The following is a 21,132-nucleotide window of genomic DNA, read 5'->3' on the forward strand; positions in this document are numbered from 1 at the left end:
CGCTTTTGATCCATGACGTCTTCTAACGTACTAAAGCATCGAAACAGCCGCACTAATGCGTTGTGAATCTTAATCTCGTGTCCACAAGCGCTAACCTACTTGTAACCTACATGCACATATCTTATTAGTTGCAAGTAATGTAGATTAAGTGATGAATTTTAAAGACAGGACTTTCACACATACTTTAGGGCATAGATCATTAGTTAATATAGATTGCAGTATGCTAATTACAATGAACATAAATAGATCAAACAAGAAATTCATAAATGCCAAATTCATGAACGCAGTTCTAAGGAATCTGGTCTCCTGTTTTCAGCAGAAATTAATCCAAAATCAATGAAGTTGATCATCAATTTTGCAGAATCATTCATAGGTCTATTCTCTTTGGATTCAAATTTACATTAAAATGTAAACCATTCAAGAAGTTGAGCAATAAAAAGCGATAACTTTGATATAGAAACCAACTTTAATCTTCTGCAACAGCAGAATAAGGGTACACTTTGACAGTATCTCTGATATCTCATCCAGAATAACACAACAACATATCAAAATCACAACAAATTATCATAACAGTGTACAAAATCAAAACAATAATTTTTGGTATAACATTCTAAATCATTTGTTACAGTATCTTACAGAAGATGAGAAAATATAAACTTACAGTTTGTGTGAACTAGTAACGAAACAAATGAACAAATGTTGGCTCCACTTCCAAGTTCTGGCCATGGGTATTCAACATCATTCTATGTGATTGTTAGTAGAACCAGAATATATGTCAAAACAATGTCTGGACATTCTTACATGCACAACATAACCAGAACAAAGTCAATAAAAAGCAGTACACATGTATAACTGATCTAAATGCTGTTTCAACAAGAATGCAATCTTCTTCTTCATGTACATTTTGTGCATTGACTGTACAAAATGTGCACACCCTATGTAGCTGTACATAATATGTCTATGTGGGAAACATAACGTTATGTATCAAACTGTGTATGAAGTACAGGGCTGTTAAGTTCTACATTGAACGTTGACAGTCTGCAAATACATGAGAAGTGTTGGCATCAACCACAGAATCATCAGTGCATAATGTCTATGCACATGAATTTCTCCTGTTCCTGTCCTACTCCTATCTTTGTACAATATCTAGTTCTAATGTTGAATCAAAATATTTCTCCACTAATATAGACTCAAATCCTACTCCATTCTCTATCAACATCTCTGTGTATTATTGTTCCAACTTCTGTCACAAAGCTTTGGAAAATACAATTGTGTACAATACAACTGTACGAAATACCATGTTCTTTCTTATATTTCCAACGAAATGTATAATAATGATAAAGTCTCACATATAACTTCCTACAATCATAATAGCAGCTTCCTCCAAATTGACGTCACGTCATCTTCAAGCATAGCCTATAGTTCAGGCACTTTACTCTCTCATTTCTCCACCAAAGTTTCTTACACTTCATTTCAAGCCACAATATAGCACAGACTTCTGATTGGCCAGTAGCAACTGACCTATCAGGATGCGTCACTTGCAATGGACCAATTACAGTACGACTTACTTTAAGCACAGGCTTCTGATTGGTCACAGTAGCAACTGAACAATCACAGTGAAGTTGACATATGTGACTTCTTTGCTTAAACTTTTTAATATTGACCAAAAAAATGACCAACAAATCATGTGTTTGAGCCACACGTTTGTTTTGTGTGTGTTTTTTTAAAAGGATGATAAAAGCTTAAGGATGATATTAAACAAAGAGAAAGCAGTATACAGCCAATTGTATTTTCTGCCAAATATAAGCATTTTTTTGCAATATACACAAATTGAAAAGCTACTGAAATTCCAACAGTTTCCAAAGAGGTTTTACACTCCATTTGCTGTACCACTAAAACCACACACCCTTTCACTGTGAAGTCAGGTGATGCATTAAGAAACAAGATGATATCCAAAATTCTGACAAAAAAGAAAAGCTCAAACTCAACATCCATATACATGTATACATAGTATCCTTTCCAAAATTACAGATCTAAATTGTTTTTGCAAAAGAAAAACAAATAACATGTTAATACAAACAAAAATGCATACATGATGTAAATCCATGTACTCTTTTTTTAACGATTTCACACGTAAATCTCTTATCCATATTCACACTATCAAACTTGGATACTGCATAACTAATGTACATTGTACATGTACAAGCTGTACATACAGCTTTTCAAATTTCTACACTCACACAGGTACATGTAAATACCAGTGGGTTCATAAGATTTTTATTTTACAAAACTAAATAACTCTATTATCATCTTTTACAATAATTGCTGCATTCTCATCCTATGTCTTTATTGCACACATTGACTCATCAATCTAATTTCATGAACCAAGAAACGTAACATTGGTGTTCCTTTCAACATTGATTTCTTAGGCATACATCTTCATATTCTTTCTTTATTGACATTTTGGCAGCTGTTCTGCTACGTCCATATAGGGCAAAGTGATCTTTCTCCAGGTTGCATTGGGACATAATTATCACAAGGAGCAATGCAGGATAGTCCCATTTGAAAGCGCATCCTTGTCATGATAATTACGTCACAATACGACAAAAACAAAAGTTCACTTTGCCCTGGTAAAAATCAGCAGAGAAGCTGTTGAGAAAGAGTATAAGGATAGGTACCTAAGAAGATTGTTGAATTACTTTACCAACTACTAGGGTATTCATAGACAGTTGTTCCTACCCACCTTTGTCTACATTTAACAATCAGGACCTACATATGCCCTTCTAACATGAAAAACCATTTCTACTATACCTTGTCCTGACACAGAGTCATTCATTGAGTGGTTACACCGCAAGTCAACTCTCTGATTTGGCAAGTGTCAATATAACCACAAAATGAACAACGTTTCTGTATGACGACAACAATGAGATCTCACAAGAGTCTGAAAGTGAAGTGAACACATCAGGAAAATTACCAAATGTTGAACATGTCACTCCATAACCTGGTTAAATATCATTCCAGTGGCTAGAATAGGCGAGCCTGGCACCACTGTGTAGACATGAGTTTGTCAACCGACAAGAATGGTGTGAACAGGAAATAAAAGGGAAATAATCACTAGAGCTACTCCTAAACATCGGCAGAGAAGAAGGTGGTTGTGTACAGGAACTCTTAATATCCTATGACTAACCAATTTGATGAAACTACGAGCACAGATGTTCTTTCTGTGACTAGATTGTCTGTCCCCTCAACTCTAGTTCTTTAAGTTTCCTTCCATCTACTATCCACAGGTGCCACAAGATTTTAGTTGGAAGATTCTTCATTAGTTCTTGATCTGATAATCATTTCTTACGCATGGTGGTCACCAGTCTGGCCACAGTTTCCTGACATCCGCTAGACAAGCCAAGGAGATATACCTGTACACAACATGTTGTATGAAGTTGATCTAATCTGTTGTCTTTGCTTCTGACTGGGGCCCAATCTTATACTATAGGTCCTAAAATGGTAGCGTAAATTGTCAAACTCTGTCCTAACTTCCTTGCCTACATTGGTATATTAAGCAAGTTATCAAAAGTATATTTTGCATGCATGTCTTCATCTTGTGACTAACAGACCTAAACCTTTTGTTGGTGTTTAACTTGACTATAGAACTTGTAATGTACTCCATGAAACACTGACTGAACTATCTAATCTAGACTTCTGCATGTGTTATAACACACCGCTGTAGGGTCGAGGGTGGCTTGAAACTGGAACTGTCTCCTGATGTCAGCAAGCCGTTTCCTTGGAGATGTCAACAGAACTATCTGCCGCGTCGGCGGCGCTGGGAGAAACCTCCCCGTTTGGAGTCCGACCGCTCTCCACATCCAAGTCTGCCCGGGACCCGGTAGCAGAGGAGTTAGGAGAGTCTCTCGTCAGGAGCGGAACATTCTCGGCCGTGACGTTCTTGTCGGAACGACCGCTGCCGCGCTGGAGCGCTGCAGGGAGTATCGGCGGCTGTGCGCCCGGCGACAGACTGGGGTGGCTCCCCGGGGTGAGGAACACGTGGTTCTCGGGGGACAGGCTGGGGTTACTCCCCTTGTGCAGGCTGTGCAGGCTGCTCTTGTGGCTGCCGTGGTGCCAGGTGGCCTTCTCCCACTCCTTCCTGAAGTGGTCCTCCGACCCGCTCTCCGCGGGAGTGCGCGGCTGGCGCTCCAGCAGCGTGGCCTGGCGCGCCGCCATGTAGTGGGCACGGCGGATCCGGATGTACTGCACATCGGTGACGGCACGCACGGAGTAGTCAGGGACGTACACCAGGCTCTGGCTACTGGAGATGCCAATCTGGGGCTGGTTCACTATACCTACAATGTATAGAGCAAACACACACGTTAGATATGGACAGACTCTTAAGGCTAAGCAACTACACTTACAGTCAAACATGTACAAGTGACCACCAGTATAAAATGACCACCAGGCCAATGTGACAATTTTTTGGTTGTCCCTTACATTTTTTTTTTCCTTAAACACAAACATTCAAAATCCTGTTTATAGTTACAACCCAACCATGCAAACAGACCAGATTTTGTCGGTACCCTGAGTGGTCCTTTGGGGTAGTTTTGACATTATATTGGCTGCAACAAGGCTTTCAACAAGCTCTATACCCAGATGAAAAACAAGGTGAAAAAAATCAGGACTGACTGATGAACAACATTTTTTAACCTTTACTCATATTGCGGTAAGTTAATCATTATATTTGGGGAAATATTCTACATTCTGTCAGTGACTTCAAAACCTTTCACCTATAGTGCACTTACTTCATTTGCACAGAGCTAAATATTTGTGTTGTATGGCACATATACAATTATACCACTATGTGAAATCCCCCCCCCCCAAAAAAAAACAAAAAAACAGTTCCAGCACAATTACTCAACTGAGAACTCAATGTCTATCAACTACTGGCAATGCAGACATTCTTCCAGCATGCTAACTCACCACAAACTACTGAATCATGTACAATACTACTACAATGTATGTAAAATGCCTGCACCCCTAAGGCATTGCCAAAACAGTTCAAGCACGATAAAATGTCACTGGTACAATGTATCTGAGAACACAACGTCTCTTAGCTACTAGCATTCTTCCAGCATGCTGCATGTAACCCACTACAAACCACTATACGTATTACACAAGGATACACCCGTCCAGTAGACATATCAAACTATCTGTATATATCAAATGAGTGAAACACAGATACATGGATTCAGGAGCACTTTCCAATGTACCTTGGTTAGTTTGGCCTTTAGTTATAGCAGCAGAACAGTTAGGGCAATACACCACACTGAAATGGCGTCCAGTCTGTCCCTCTAAGCGCAGCATGCAAGCACACAGAGAATAGTCAGACAGAGCTTTACAACTAGCATAGACATTATGTGCACATGTTGAGGTCTGCATTCAGTCAAAATGCAAGTCACACTTGTATACGTGACCATGTGTGATGCTTGTAAAAGCACACAGCACTCCATACGCTGAAAAATGTGTTAGCACAGAAAACAAGATTTCAAGACAGTTAGTACACAAAGTGCTGTAAATCGCAGACAAAGTAGAAAGATCACAAACTCTTCAAGCCTTTTTGTGCTTTCTTGTCCTTGTCTGAAAGAAGAGAAAGACAATGACTTAAGTACATGACAGTGGTGGGGAGGAAAAGATGAACAATAATCAATGTTACTGTTTTGCCAGCAAATAACAACAGATTTCAGAATAAATCTTTAAGATGTACAAATTTTAGTCATTTAACAGTTGCATTAGTGGTTACCATTTCTGGTATTTTCAACCAGATTCCAACAGGCTCTGATTCAAAATTGATTCCTTTTTTTTTTCAATAAAACAATACTGGCTCACGAAACACCTTCACCAATATTTTATTTTGTGAAACAAATAGACATGTTCTATAAGTTCACACACAAGCTTTAAATTACCATGCATTTGAACTTGCAAATGATCAACTTGGTGTAACATACAAGTCTTTGAAATCTATTGACACTTCACAGTACAGTATTTCAAATTCTGCAGTTAACAGTCATGCACCATGACAGTAACATACTACACACAAGCAGATAGAGAGCAGGCAAGAAGGAAGGAACAAATAGAAAGAAAATAAGAACCAGTCTTCCTCGTAAAACTAAATCCCCTCCTTGGATTGTCATCTTGTTTCCCTGAAATTTGACCAGAGATGATCAGAGAGAGACATTCATGGCATGGAACATCTTGTTGACAATTTGACAACGAATCATTGTATGTGTTAATCAAAGCTGCAACATTCTTGTTTGCTTGGCAAGTTCCAACATTAGGTGCAACATTTTGGCATAAATGTTAGCATTATATTTGCCTTGTCCACAAAAGTTACACATTCAGTGGAGAAAACTATGTGATACCGAGTCAATTTTTCTACATTTAACTTTAATATTTCTAATTTGCAAACAATATCCAATAATGAGCGGTACAATTCCATTGATACAGATCCACGTACATGTAAGACTACTAAAAGGTACTTGACTCAAAACCCGATTTTAGACGGAAAGTTGTTGCCACAAGGAATACGAAGTACAAGCATGCGACAACAAACAGAGGAAGAAGATACGCACTGCCACTCACGCACACACATAAATAAAAGGAAGATACAGGTGAAACCAAGAAGGATGACAAGAATGTCAGAATCCAAAGTATGAAATAACGGACCATTCTTACTGGCAAAGCCAAACTTAGACACCAGAGTAGGTGTCAGAGCTTGCTTCAGGAGAGGTTCCTCCTCTGGAAGAACAACACTCATGGTGAATGTCTGAAGAGTGCTAACATCATTTGTCCTAAGGCTACAGCAAGTAAATTTTACAGATCACAGCCCTGCAGGCTCAAAATCTTAAATATGTGGAAAAAAATCATTTGAAAAAAAAACCTGTCATTTTGGACTGAATAAAAAAAACACACAAGATGCCTAAACAGAATTGATGATGATAGAAAGTTTTAATGAGAATTAAGGCAAAAAATGGTATCATGGCCACCAAGTCTTTGATTCCAGTATTGAAGAAGAGCAGAAAGCAACACTAGACTAAGTGTGGTATACTAGTCTAGTATACCTACAAATCTCTACCACCACAGTAATGAAGTCACTTAAACAACCAAGTACTGTACACTAGTACTACTACACTGGAGGTTACCGAACAACATATCTTCTCCAGTTTTGCCAGAGGGGAACAAAATGTTTTTTGGTTGAAATCAGGCGAAAATCAAAGCCCAGGTACAAATGTAGATGTCATCCCTAAAATTTACTTGCTGTAGCCTTACTGCATGTTCATTCAAGATCATGGTACAAAAGAAAGTACTCTGCCACTCTTACACCACTGTGACTGCACATTCTGTTCTGAAACTTTTACAACCTTCTTGCCAAACTTACTTGGAAGACAACACTATGACAAATAAGGCTACATTAATTGGCATAATGCGAGATTAATATACGTAATGACACTAACTGGAGGTTGCATAATGCTTATGGAGACACAGGATTAATTATTTGATGTACAACATACATGTACATTGCGTACAGGCCATCAAATACAAACTTTCAGGATGAATTCAGAAAATAAACGTACATGTACTACATTGAAGACTCATGTAGATACACACCATACTAAACCACACACCTTTGGACCATGATGGCTACTTTCATGATTGTAAAGACCAATTGGTAAGGGGGAGGGGGGCACATGAATTAACATGCATGAGCATTCCTACCCCTCTATGTTAGGAGTAGAACTGTCCTGAGAGAACACTACACAATCATAGTGAAGAGGTGGAACTTTGACCAACATGACAGGGAGGGAAAAACACAAACGATAGCAACATCAAAGCACTGACATTACAGCATGTACATGTATCATAATACAGCACACACCACGGTAGAGATCACAACACACATTCACAGCACACAGATCACATCATAATGCCTCTACCTGGCGTCTGTCCGCCTCCCTTGTTGGCACAACAAGCGCCTATACTCTGCCGTCTGTCGTGGGTGCGTGCAGACTCCACGACTGCTTGCAAAGGAACAGAAGAGACAGGGGGGATAGCAACAGACAATGTTTCAGCATTCACAGTAAAGTTTCTTGTGCAAACTCCTTTGCCAACCATAAACATATCCACTTACAGAGACCACACAACCAGGTAATAATAATATGCATCAACTATACTGACTTCCTGCTCATAATCAACAATAAAAGTCCTGAGCAAGCATTGCCTCTCTTAAATCGAGTTTAAATCAATGTGTGCAATGTGGCACAAGCATTAACCTTCTGATTCACAACAAAATACAAAAGGGCACAACAAAATACAAAATGTACTAAGAAGTAAGACTAAGAAGGGACATGCAATGGAAACAGCATTCAAGATTAGTGTTGTCATAATAGGTCAAGTTGCCTTTTTCTCTCAGGATACCTTTGTGTAGGGACTAGCACAATACATGTACCACACATTGTTGTACCTGCACAATCTTAAAGGGGATCAATGTAGGATTTTTGCAGAACAGCCATTCTAGCACAAAGAAATGTACGAATATCAATCATTTCATACTTCAAACAGATGAGGAAGAAACTGAACCATGGCCCCCATATTTTCAAGTGGTATCCCAATACTATGAACCTAACCATTACGAAACCTTATACATTGTATAGTGACCGTAAGTCTACAAAAACCGGGTAAATTTGTTAGTCTCCCAAGTAGTCTTCTTAAACGGTTTTTATTGTTAAAGTACATAACATTTGAGTCTTCTATCATGTCCAGGCTGTTGGAAATTCAATGCAGATATATTGCAAATTATAACATTAATACCAAAAGGAAGGAATGGTGGGGGAGGGGTACATACATTATATATATTATTTATCATTAGACAGTCATTAAATAATCTAATGAAGACCAAACCAAGTATAGACAGTCAAGCATGGTGCAGAGGTGCAGAGAGCAGAGCAAGGAAATAAAGAATACAGAACACATCAAATCACAGCTTCCTTATTTCAACCCATGACCTTCAAACTTTGCGTGCATGTACATCTGCAATCATTATGAATGCACAAGCAGAAAATAAAGACATTTTTGTATTTATTTTCATTCTACATACAATGTAGTAAAACATACGGTCATGTATGTTTTGAATAGCCACCAACCAAATGCCAAACACATGGCTATATAGCTATCATACATTCAGGTAATCATCTAGGATAAGCACTTTTCAAAGGTCATGGGAGAAACTGAAGGTATGAAAAAAATGTACTTATATTTAGGAGCAAAGAGAGATAGACATGTCAGGGCAGAAATGGCAATCTGGCAGAATCGTGATTAAGGTCTCTGTCAACAGATGTGGTAATCACCCATTATATACATGTTATCCATTGATCTAAAGTGACATCAATTGACATTGAAAAAGATTTTTTTTACAATTCTTGGTGCACCAAATCTGCAGTGTGTTTTTTTGCACACATTTAGACACATGCTTAGTGGGCGTCACTCCACCTAAAGCAAAGTCGTGTGAAGTGCCTTTCCCAAGGGCACAACGTCAGGGCACACATTAAGATACATTAGCCGAAGAGGCTCGGTGGGTGTCACTCTTCCTAACTTAGGCGGGAAAGTCGTGTGAAGTGCCTTTCCCAAGGGCACAACGCAGGGGCAAGGTGGGTATCGAACTTGAGACCTCCCGATTCCGGGCCCAACCCTGTACAAGTTGCGCCACACCAATCAAAGTTGAAAGGTCCTGACTTTGTTTTAAATTAACTAAATGCAAGTTCCCACAAGGCACGAGCTGTGCAAGGTAGGTGTTGGAAAATTTTGAAATCCAGACCCTCTGAAATGCCATTTCCTGCATTTTGAGGGACAAATTTTGCTGACAGACTAAGCTGAATTCAATGACACTTCTACTAGAGAAAATGATTTTTGAGGGTGACGACCCACGTCCCAACATACATGTATTTTACACTACGTCGTCATAAGACCCGAAGACGCAAGGGAGGTCTGGAGAAATTTTGAAATCAGGACTCTTTAAACGTCATTTGAGGGGCACATTTTACTTTTAAACAAAGCTAAGTTTGATAATGAAATTTCTAAGTAAAAAGTGTGCCGCTGACAGTGCAATGGGAATTTCAGATTGTACTAGCAGAGATTCTGATTGCAATCGGAGGCAGAGACTATCAATTACGATTTCTACCGGTACAATTGGTCCAACTGCAAGATTGCAATCCCCACCCTGACATATGTAAAAGAAGATATGTTCTAAAGGAAACTTGCTGGAGTGAGCAGGAGGCTGGCCCAGAGCAGGAAAGGTGGACCAGACAGGGTTACGGTGTACTACAGGGGAACACACAACAGTCACAGGTTCAGGAGGAAAACAATGAACAGAAAAGCAAGAAACAAAGTAACTAATACTGAGTAATAGTATATAAATTAGCTATTTTTGTCTAACATGCCTTAAACCTACAAATGTATCAGGGGATAAAGCATAATACCAAACCAATACCACCAAAAATGACCCATAATTTGTTAACAAATGACAGACAAAGGATGTACATGTAAAACAGTCAGCTGAAAAACGAAACTGGAAAGAAACTGATAATCATGAAGAAAGGTGCTGTGCAGTCATCACTCCTGCAGGGTGTATTGCTAGTAGAAGTGTAGCTCCTGAAATGAAGACTTAACTTGAAGATAAAAGACTTTGTACCAGACATTTAGGCCACACCAATTTAATTTCTTGGTTCACGGATTTTTTCATAAAAAATATGGAGCGAGAGGGCGAAATAAAAATAAAAATAAAAATTGTAAAATGGTTGGGGTAAAGGTAACGGCTAATGCAAAACATAAGGAAAAAAAGTTTTCAGCTTGAAAAAAGTACAAAAACAATATTATTGTACAGTAACAGCACCTGTACGCACACTTTAAGGAGCTTATAATATAATGGCCAATTTGCTACACCAGAAAGTTGGTGAATGGTTTCATTAATGGTGAAAATTTGCTGAGTGGTAATTTTTATTTTTATTTTTTTTTCCAAAAAATAGGAGCGAGCGAATCCGTGAACCAAGAGATTAAATTGGTGTGGCCTTACAGCAATAGTTCAAATGTGTATACGTATATCTATCACCATTATAAGGATACGTTTTGCTTCCATTAAATGTAATCAATTACATTTTGGAATCTATCACCTTTATATGGATAAGTTTTGCCTCAACTAATTGTATTCAATTACATTTTGTCCCTGATCGATGAAATAAAGCCATTAATCTACCAAAACTGCAAATTCAATACACCAAACAAATGTAAATTTGATTTGAAGTCATCTAAGTTATGAAGTCATTGCTGTAGTGTAAGAATCTGATAAACAATGATAAAGAAATGTGTACCACTGCAAAGGTACTATTTCTCATGAATCATAAACAATTGATAAAAAGTATAATAATCTCAGACATATGTTTCCAAACCTTTTCCTACAAGTTTATTTCATATTATGATAATAAATTTAGATTCCAGTTCTTTCCATAGTGTTCTGAAAAAACTGTCAACAACTGAAATTGTACATGATTGTTTACTTGCAAGGACCTTTGTTTAGCCATGAGCTCAAATTGGCCTGCAGGCCACTTTTTATTTAAGTATGGTTATGAGTGAAGAGGAGGTGAAGTATGAAGCAAAGATACAGATATTATCATATATACGTCCCACTAAATCTATAAATGATTGTAACCTTTACACATAGATGGAATCACATCAGGGCTCTAGCCAGTGTCTGTTTTTCCGTCCATTCACGGAAATTTGCTGCGTCTGACGGAAAAATTTCAAAACCAATCCGTCAACCTTGACGGCCAAAAATCCTTGGTGGAAGCTACAGGCGGCTTGGGGACGCCGTCCACGGCCGTAAAAGCCACACACTTTTTGTTTTACTATTGTTATGATTGTTGACAACGTGTGTCAGCTTCCTTTTGCATATGATAATCTCATTAAAACCCGTTTTTCAAGGTCTCAATGGCAACATTTACTACCTTGTAGTGTCATACTCATAGGGAAAATGAATTTTCGCGGTTTTCACGACAATTGGAATTGGCTGACGGAAAAAAATTTCAAGCTGGCTAGAGCCCTAAATCACATGCAGAAGAAAGTGGTGTCTAGGAAATGTCCATGAATATTTACGTTTTGGAAGTGGGATGGGGAAGGCAAAGCTGGAGGCAGAAGCGGCCGACAGCGTGGACAGAGCGGAGGCTCGTCGGCCTTACGCATGCAGAGTGGGGAGAAACCATGCACTGTTAGAACATGCAAGAGTCATAACATGATAGACAACATGCAGCGCAATCAGTAAATGAAACTAGAACTACCATGAGGGTTCATATGAGTGTGATAGTTCATCTGTGTTGGCAGTAATCATTCTGAATAGGGGTGGGTACTGGTACACTCCAGTAAAAAAATGTTCTTTCTTATTGGACCGGTCCAGAAAAAATGGGCTTGAAAAAAATCAGGACAATCAACCAAACAGAATGCTTTGTAGCAAAATGGACCATATGTTTTGAGTACTGCCCATTCACAAGTTTTCACTGATAATTAGGTCCAGGTCTAGGTTCAGGTTCAGGTCTGGACCTGATCCTCTGGACCTGGTACCCACCCCTAATTCTGAAGTAAAGTTGATCCACTGCTCAACGAGTCACAATCATGTTCTACCTGGCAGTGCATGATGTGACGCCAAAGAAACAGTGGACTGTTCATTCCTTGACAAAGACTGGTAGTTGGATAGTGAAAAGTTTGGGAACATCCAGTTTTTGTGTTGGAAACCACAGAGCCTAACTTTGCTTCTAGAAGATGACTTGTGATACTAACATACATGGAGGTTTGTATGTTGCATCTCTGGCCCAAATATGACCCCATTGCACATAATTACCAGTTAATGACTTAAAATCACCATAATAACATAATCCTGATGTGCACTTGACTTTGTTTTGATACAAAAGCTGTTGGGAATAAAAAGCAGTTACAAAGGATAAAAGGATGTTTCATTGTGATCGGTTTGCACTGATAACTTAATTAGAAAACACTTACAGGGCAATCCATCTTAATTTGAAACTATCTAGTAATATCAACCCTGTAGATAACTACTTAGTCACAGAGATTTTCCCTTAGGCCTTGAAAAAATGTTGTGTTTGTGGTAACCCAACCAACACTAGCAAAAACCTGCTGAAGTTAAAATACTGGCAATTAAGGACATAAAAGAAAATAGTGCTTGTAACATGTATATTCTACAAATACATAATTACGATATGATGACAGGGCTCCTGACTGCGACCAAGTTGGTCGCATATGCGAGTAGAATTCCCCTGGTGCGACCAGAACTGTAACCACAGTCGCACAGTGCGACCTATTACAATTAATCATCATTTATCATCCAGCCAAGTAGAATCTTTGCAGGGAAAGATGGCCCTGCCAGGTGTCAGTTTCCTCCCCTGACAGGGATGGTCACACCTCATTAAGGTCTGCCATGTGTCTGTCTGTCTTCAATTACATGCACCAAGGAGGTTTAAAAATGTATTTCTACTGGACTTTTATTCATTCCCTTTGTCCAAACAGATAGGGAAATTTGAGACTATACATGATATATATATATATATTGGTTTGGCCAAGGAGATTTCATGTATAGGAAATAACCTCCTTGGTATAGTATGGTATGGTATGATATGCTATGACAGCACGGTAAGTGGAGGTCCAGTAGGCAGTAACAAAACTTATGTAACATGACTTTTTAGACAACAATGTTGCAGCCCTGTGACAGTGAACAAGTAGGCATTTATAAAAAAAATGGTAGGGTGGAAAGAAAACATTCTTGAGGTACAATCTTGGTGTTGGAGAGCGGCCTGCACTATTTCTATTTTCAGTTCAATTTCACCCATTTTGTCACACACTTGTACTTTTATACTTATTTGTGTTTTTTTTTTTAAATTTAAATGGTAATTTGGGATTAATCAGTTATTTTTCTATTGTTCTTACAATAAGAAGGCATAATTACTTTTTTGTCTGTGTAACTTGGTTTCAGTATTGAATTCATTTTGATCATCAGATCATATCGTTCCGTGCCAGTTTTTTGATAATCCTTATGTTGCAAGTTTGATTAACTTATTTTTTCGGCATTTAAAACTTGTTTGTCAACAGTGACTGTCATGCCTGACAAGGCTGGAGGTACAAGAGTCAAGTCTGAATAAAGCAGCCGTCTGTAGCAAAAAAATTATGTGATTTGTCCTCCTATCCCCAAGAACCACCACATCAATGTAGGCCTTTCACCATATTTAAAGCAAGATTGTTTTTTCTTTTATATTCACCTCACTTTTATATTACTGTATTGAAATATGCTATTCCAGGTTATCAACAATGATTATTAGATTTTTTGCTTCTACAACCAATTTTTATATTGGTGCTCCTAGATTTTTGCTGGTGCTCCTAAGTTTTAGAGGTTAGGAGCACAGTGCTCCTAGGCCAAAAAGTTAGTCTGGAGCCCTGTGATGTTAAAAATGCCAGTGTCCTGATGCATTTCACCATTACAAAACTGTATTTGATGGCTCGCTTCAGCTGAAATCTAACAAAAAGAAAAGAAAGAGAATCCCTACATGCTAACCCTCATTTTTTTCATGGCTGTAAATAGAAATACAGCGTTAATTTTCCCAGGCCTTAATGCCTTGCATGCATCCCCATTCATCATCCAAACTTTATGTATTATGATGCCAACAGATTTCAACATGGTTGTGATATGAAGATATGTGTGGCCTATCTCAAAATCCAGAAATTAAGGTAAAGAAAAATCAAAGTTTATACAGTGTCAAATCTGCACAAGTGACCACCTCTACGTAAGGACATCCTGGCCATTGTGACTACTTTTTGGTTGTCTGTTACATTATTTTTCCAAAGCATTACGGACTCTATAATGACTACCTGTTCACACACATGTAGACTAGATTTTATGGATCCACTGAGTGATCTTCTTGTGCAGTTTTGACTGTATAGAGAACAGACAGACGAGAAAGTGAAATGTTGGGTGGAATGGAGCTGACCAATCACTGCACAGCACAGTGCGACACCTGTGTGAGAGAGAGGCTGTACTACCTTGGTGCTGCGGAGTGGTGTTAGACTGCCCAGAGACAGTGCCAGGAGAGGGTTTGTTGTTGTTAGTGGTGGAAGGTGCAGATTGTTGTTGTTGTTGTTGTTTACGGAGACATGCAGCACTTTTAGGTGAGGTTTCCCGCTCTACAGGAAGGACAGGACATTGGTGGGTCAAAAAAAAGAGTGCTGTCAGAGATGTTAGAAACGGATCTGTGAACATTTCCACCAGCTAGGTAAATCCCTGGATAACGTCAAGGTTCTTCGTAACCACATAACCAATAATATTTTGGCAACCGTTTGTCACCTTCCTCAGTCATGTTTGTGACTGCAGGGACACTATACAAAAGCAGAGACACCGACATATACATGTAGCTGCAGTGCAAAGAAGCTGTCAGAACTGCCCTGAAGAAGATGACAGATGGTCACCAACACATTGGCTAATAACTAATTGGTGGCATACAAGGAACTTTGTTATCTGTGTTAAATTTGGGATTAAATCATGCTGAATAGCTGTATGGGGTGCACTGACTAACACAATAACAGCTTGATTGCACTATCATACTGGTAGTTCTCTTTAACTGCCTTTTCTATACATGGATATAAAACAAGGTCATGACCGCCAGACTACATTTACATGTACATGTAGCTATCATATTTAAAAATAAGTCTCCTCCAACCCAAAGAATAACTACATTTCTGCTAACGTGAGGAATAGTAGACATGTATATGTAATTATTACAGATGTTAATGGATATATACATGCAGCAGATACAAATGGTACACAATGCCATGCAGGTACTCTCAAATCAAAGAAACAAAAGCATGCTCCTTTCTTATAGATACAGTAATCCTTGGCACAAAAAATGTCAGGAACACCCCCCTCCACAAAAAAAATACCAAAAATTGGGGAAAGTTAATGTACACATGGGCCACTGTACCTGCGTTGTGTTGGAACAAACACTTATTGATACCAGCGGGACAACTAGCTATGCTTCTGTCAGCAGGCGTTTCTGGGCTGGGCGTGTTGCCTGGCAGCATGGCACAATACAGGGGCACACATGGACACTATGACTACTGTCATTCAGAACAATTTGTACCATACACTTGTATACTCTTCTATACTATCTCAGATAACATGGGCACAAGCACAACACGGGCTACTGAGTATAAATGATAAAACAGTGGAAGGACAGTTTGCTAATTATCTATGTCATACCAGGGCCGCGATAACGTTCGACACATGTGTTCCAGACCGGATGATAAAAAGCCGGATGATAAAAAGCCTTCCATCGAATAATTCGAACATACTCTGTGCACATCGAGTGCGGTATGGTCGTTGCTGATGCTGACGTTGGAATTGCTGTTGTAACTTGTAACCTTTTTTGTCGAGGGCACCAAATTTTCTCAACTTCTGTTGCATTTCGCATTTTTCTTAGATGGGTATGACATAAACAAAATACAACAGTGCATTCTGCATCATCCTCGGTCCCAGCCCTCCCACAGGTCAATCCTACCCGCGGTCGGGCTGGTACCTCGGGTGATACAGAACACACCGTGTTGTATTCTATTTGATTATATATCAAAAATTGATTTTTATCGTGCAAAAAAGGCATGAAAGTTTCTGTTACATGAGACACGACATACATGCATGTACACAATGCAAATGTCTAGGACAACAAAAATGTGTAAGGGAACACAAAATATCATCAATCGTATTATCTACCTAAAGCAAATGTCTGTTATAACTGGGTGATGTACTGACATTGTACAAAACCCATATCAAATTCCACATGTAACATACCTGTATGCTCTGGGTAAGGTAAGCAGGAATTATAAAGGAAAAAAGAATGTTATTATAGAAAGTGTATAATTAACTGTTTCTTATTCTAGGTTTGCTTACATAATATTGATGTACACTGAATCTCATATACAAATGTATAACACATGTACATTTGCATTCATAAGATCAATCAAATAGAGTGCTGTAATTTTCAACATTTTTGCATTGGTTAAATATGTTCACGCTGTTGTGACCGCTTCACTGCAAAATTGAAACTGCTGTTTTCGTTACTGAACAGTTTACATTGTACTATATATACAGCAAACTCAAAACCAACGCAAACATTCCATCTTCATTTCCTACCACGAATTTAAATCCTTGCAAACTTAAAGGCATTTCCAGTACATCCCAATATAGATCCAGTCTGTTCACATCCCTGTACAATAGTCTGGTACCTGATACCAGTTATACATTAGGCCCTTAAGTCATTCATTAGCTCAGGTATCGAATACTTCTCCTGAGCAGTGTGCTCCAGCTTCCAACTGCCTATTCCACACTTGATACAGAGCCATTACAGAGGACCATTTGACAAGGAACAAATCACAGGTCTGGCTTTTCTTCCAGGCAAATTTTCAATGGTCAAGATGTTAGTGATTGGCTATTAACCAGTGCCAGATTATCTTATACAGGTAAGCAATCAGAGGAGTGTACTGGAGGTAGTCTAGAATGGAATCCTATAATCCATAACCATGAGCATGTGTTTATTGTTAACAAATTAGAGGATCTGAAATCTATCTATAACTTCAGGTAGAAGCTTCAACACTGGAAGAAATGTACAATCATGTAACAACAGGTACTTGTCTACATGTATATGTAACACCGATTCACCTTTATCCATAGGGTAACCTACATCTGTTGTTCTTAAAACAGGGCATTTAGGTAAATCAAGTCGGCGGACGGTGGTTTCAAACAGCGATAATTTTACAATACCTGGTATTTCAGTTTCAAACCACTGTCCGTCGACTTGCTATCACTAAACGCGCCTGTTTTTGAAAACTACGAATGTAGGTTACCCCGCGGATAAAGGTGAACTAGCGTTACATCCATCCGTACATATTCAATCAGTACCAATCTACGTAGAAGCATGGATTACCTTAAAATGTATAAATTTTCAATCAATCAATCAATCAATTAACCAGTCAATTGGTACATTAATCAGTCAAATGATAAGACATTGTGCCTTCTTGTACATAGGTATTGCAGTTAATTTACTAGACAGTACTGCATTATCTAACCCAGCATGCATTCATGTACTTACCAGAAGCAACAATGGCGGCCTCGCCGAAATGCGTAAAGGGCCCCGTCTCATAGGTGAGCCCCTCCTTCCCCGCCCGTACCTCCACTCGGCCCTGCAGGATCAGCACGAAGTAGTCTGCCGGCTTGCCGTTGGTGTAGATGTTGTTGGAGGTGGAGTCCTTCTGCTCCACCTTCAGCTTCAGGTCCACTACAACATCCTGCTGGAGCAGCCGCCGCAGGACGGTCTCTGAGATCAGCTCCGGCTTGAAAAGATCGATCGCTGGGGATCAACGATATACACATTTTAGGTCCATTGGATATCTCGTGATGTGTTTAACCTGTAATTTCCGTACCACTGTTTCTGAGATCAGCCCTGGCTTGAACAGGTCGATCGCTGGGATCAACAATATACCCATGTTAGGACCATTGGATATCTCGTGATGTGTTTAACCTGTAATTTCCGTACCACTGTTTCTGAGATCAGCTCTGGCTTGAACAGGTCGATCGCTGGGATCAACAATATACGCATGTTAGGACCATTGGATATCTTGTGATGTGTTTAACCTGTAATTTCCGCAGCACAGTTTCTGAGATCAGCCCTGGCTTGAACAGGTCGATCGCTAGGGACAACAATAAACACATGTTAGGACCATTGGATATCTTGTGATATGTTTAACCTGTAATTTCCAATAATGTGACCTCTAGATCTTTTGGTTTGATTATATTTCCTATTGACAAATGAATTTTCTGATAAGAATCCTATCTATAGTGACCATCTGTTCACATATACATGTACCAGATTTTATCAGTCCCCTATAGGATTGGGTACTAGTGTGATTTACCAGAGTGCAAAACCAATTTTTACCCCAAATAGCGCCAAATGCAGACCTCAAAAAAATGATTGGACTAGAGTCACTGTGGAAAGAATAGAAAATAAAAGGATTATATTGGCAAGAGTTCTCAGATTTGGGGGCTTACTGGTCCAAAGAAATACCAAGAGCAAAGAAGAGTAGAACTTGATAGTCATTTCTACTAATTTCTACAGTCAAACTTGGTCTAATCGCCTGGACAACAAGACACCAATCAGCTCAAGACCAGAGAACCAGGATGAAAGTTGGTGTGGCCTTAGACTAGAAGCTGACAGTGGTTATCAGTCTGTTAGATAAAGGAGACCTATGGATGAGAAAATCTGTTTCAGACTTCAGTCATGAACCATGATGGGGGGATATAAATTTTTTACACTACACATGTACAGCAGCGACACCTAGCTGCAGTGTTTTCCACTGCAGCATTTACCTGTTATAGTGTCTAAATTCACACTCCACTATCCTGCCGGCTCAATCTTGATCACTTACGGCAAATCATCCAACACAATTCAAGCCTAACTATTGTACTGAAATGGATAATAACCGCACACACACGTATGTCTATCCATTCATGACAGAGATAGGTCACGGAATACTGATCAGGTCTGCTTCCAAATCAATTCTGACATGGTGCCTCTGATATCAAAATTACATCAGTTCATGCAGCACAATTAACTCAGCTATGACTCCCGGCATGGCTTTTTCATTTGCTGTAATCATGATACCTCATTTATGCAGCGGTAACCTCCATGATGGTGATACAAAGATGACTTTCAACACAATAATACTACAGTTACATGTAAATGAGTGCTGTCTCCTTTATATAAATGACCTTAAGATAGAACTGGACATGTGCCAAGATGTCCATTTCATAGATTGGATATCAGATACTGATATTTCATAATCCAACTTATGCATAGACTTCATACCATTGCAAAACTAATGGAAATGATATTAGATGATGGAAGAGGCTGTTTGATGTGGGAAAAGATGATTTCTATTATAATGCAGACGAGGATCTAGCATCTGAAGTTATGACATACATTTTCCATCATAACTGCTAGCTATAGGTCAGCAACAGATTACAACAGATGTATACATTTACGTTCATATTTCCTTTTAAATGTTTTCTTCATGGAAAGTACCTAACAATTGTCAAACTGGGACTAGATGAGTAGTACTACGAGGAAGTTTGATCACGTAATGGAGTGACACCTGTCATTAATGATTGCCTTGTAACTGTAAATTTACATATACTATAGCTTCTTGTCATCCTTGCTAACTTGATGTATTAAGGCCAGTTCTTCGCTATCTTGATGGGCCCAAATAATGAATGACCAAATTCTTTTCTCTTGGCTACCAAGACATATATCCTGTAGCATGGTTTATAATAATTATCATAAACATTGTAATCTGTGAAATTACCCCGCTGAGTTGATTATAGTTGTTACTAAATATAAAACACAGAGTGTCTGAGACTGGGACAGGATGTCAAAGATGAGTCCAAAAAGACTGGGTTTTCTGATCATCGTATTTAGGGACACTGACTTTCAGGAACTCCTGAAAAACGGCTACATGTGTGCTGTGAGTGTGTATTATCCGCATGTGTATTATCAGGGTTTGTAGCTAGGTAGCACATTTTTTGCGAACAGGCCACAACGCTAGAATTTGTGACCAATACCCTAACATGAGGACCACTACGCTATGTCGTGGCTAGAGCCCTGATTATCCGTGAGTGGTAAAATAAACAAGTGAAATGAATGAAAGGTTCAGGTATAACGTGTCTGGTGCAGGTGTTTGGTAAAATACTTTGTTTGTCAGGTTCAATTTTACATCGCTGAAATACCACTGGCAAATGACTTGTCCTAAATATCTTCAGGGCTCCTTTGGAAATCAGTTATTGTAACTGAAGGCTCAATAAAGATTCATGTCGAGGAATAGAAATAAAGAAATTTGTCTATAAAAAATTTAAAACGTTAACAGCTATCATACAATCAAAATACTAAATTTGTACATGATTGCATTTCATTCACATAATAATATAACCAGTCCACCTGCACATAC

General features: G+C 38.9%; 1 protein-coding gene across 22 annotated transcripts in view; it reads right to left on the reverse strand.

Moving 5' to 3' along the window:
- Positions 1 to 443: 443 nt before the first annotated feature.
- The window catches only part of LOC118413285 (metal transporter CNNM2-like), a 33,054-nt gene continuing 12,365 nt past the window's right edge, over positions 444 to 21,132 (reverse strand). The window contains exons 4-13 of one of the 22 annotated variants that reach the window (XM_035816553.1): positions 18,225 to 18,482; positions 16,928 to 16,936; positions 16,065 to 16,154; positions 15,130 to 15,270; positions 12,184 to 12,261; positions 7,977 to 8,057; positions 6,718 to 6,780; positions 6,135 to 6,185; positions 5,590 to 5,622; positions 444 to 4,334 (exon numbers count right to left, since the gene is read on the reverse strand). In XM_035816553.1, the coding sequence (XP_035672446.1) occupies positions 3,763 to 4,334; positions 5,590 to 5,622; positions 6,135 to 6,185; positions 6,718 to 6,780; positions 7,977 to 8,057; positions 12,184 to 12,261; positions 15,130 to 15,270; positions 16,065 to 16,154; positions 16,928 to 16,936; positions 18,225 to 18,482 (1,376 nt within the window). In that variant the 3' untranslated portion in view covers positions 444 to 3,762. Of the gene's footprint in view, positions 4,335 to 5,255; positions 5,337 to 5,589; positions 5,623 to 6,134; positions 6,186 to 6,708; positions 6,781 to 7,976; positions 8,058 to 10,296; positions 10,357 to 12,183; positions 12,262 to 15,129; positions 15,271 to 16,064; positions 16,155 to 16,927; positions 16,937 to 18,224; positions 18,483 to 21,132 lie in introns of all 22 variants that reach the window. The other 21 variants (XM_035816551.1, XM_035816558.1, XM_035816557.1 and 18 more) reach the window with 21 other exon arrangements.

This window comes from Branchiostoma floridae, chromosome 4 (genome assembly GCF_000003815.2).
Source record: "Branchiostoma floridae strain S238N-H82 chromosome 4, Bfl_VNyyK, whole genome shotgun sequence".
Lineage (NCBI taxonomy): Eukaryota > Metazoa > Chordata > Leptocardii > Amphioxiformes > Branchiostomatidae > Branchiostoma > Branchiostoma floridae.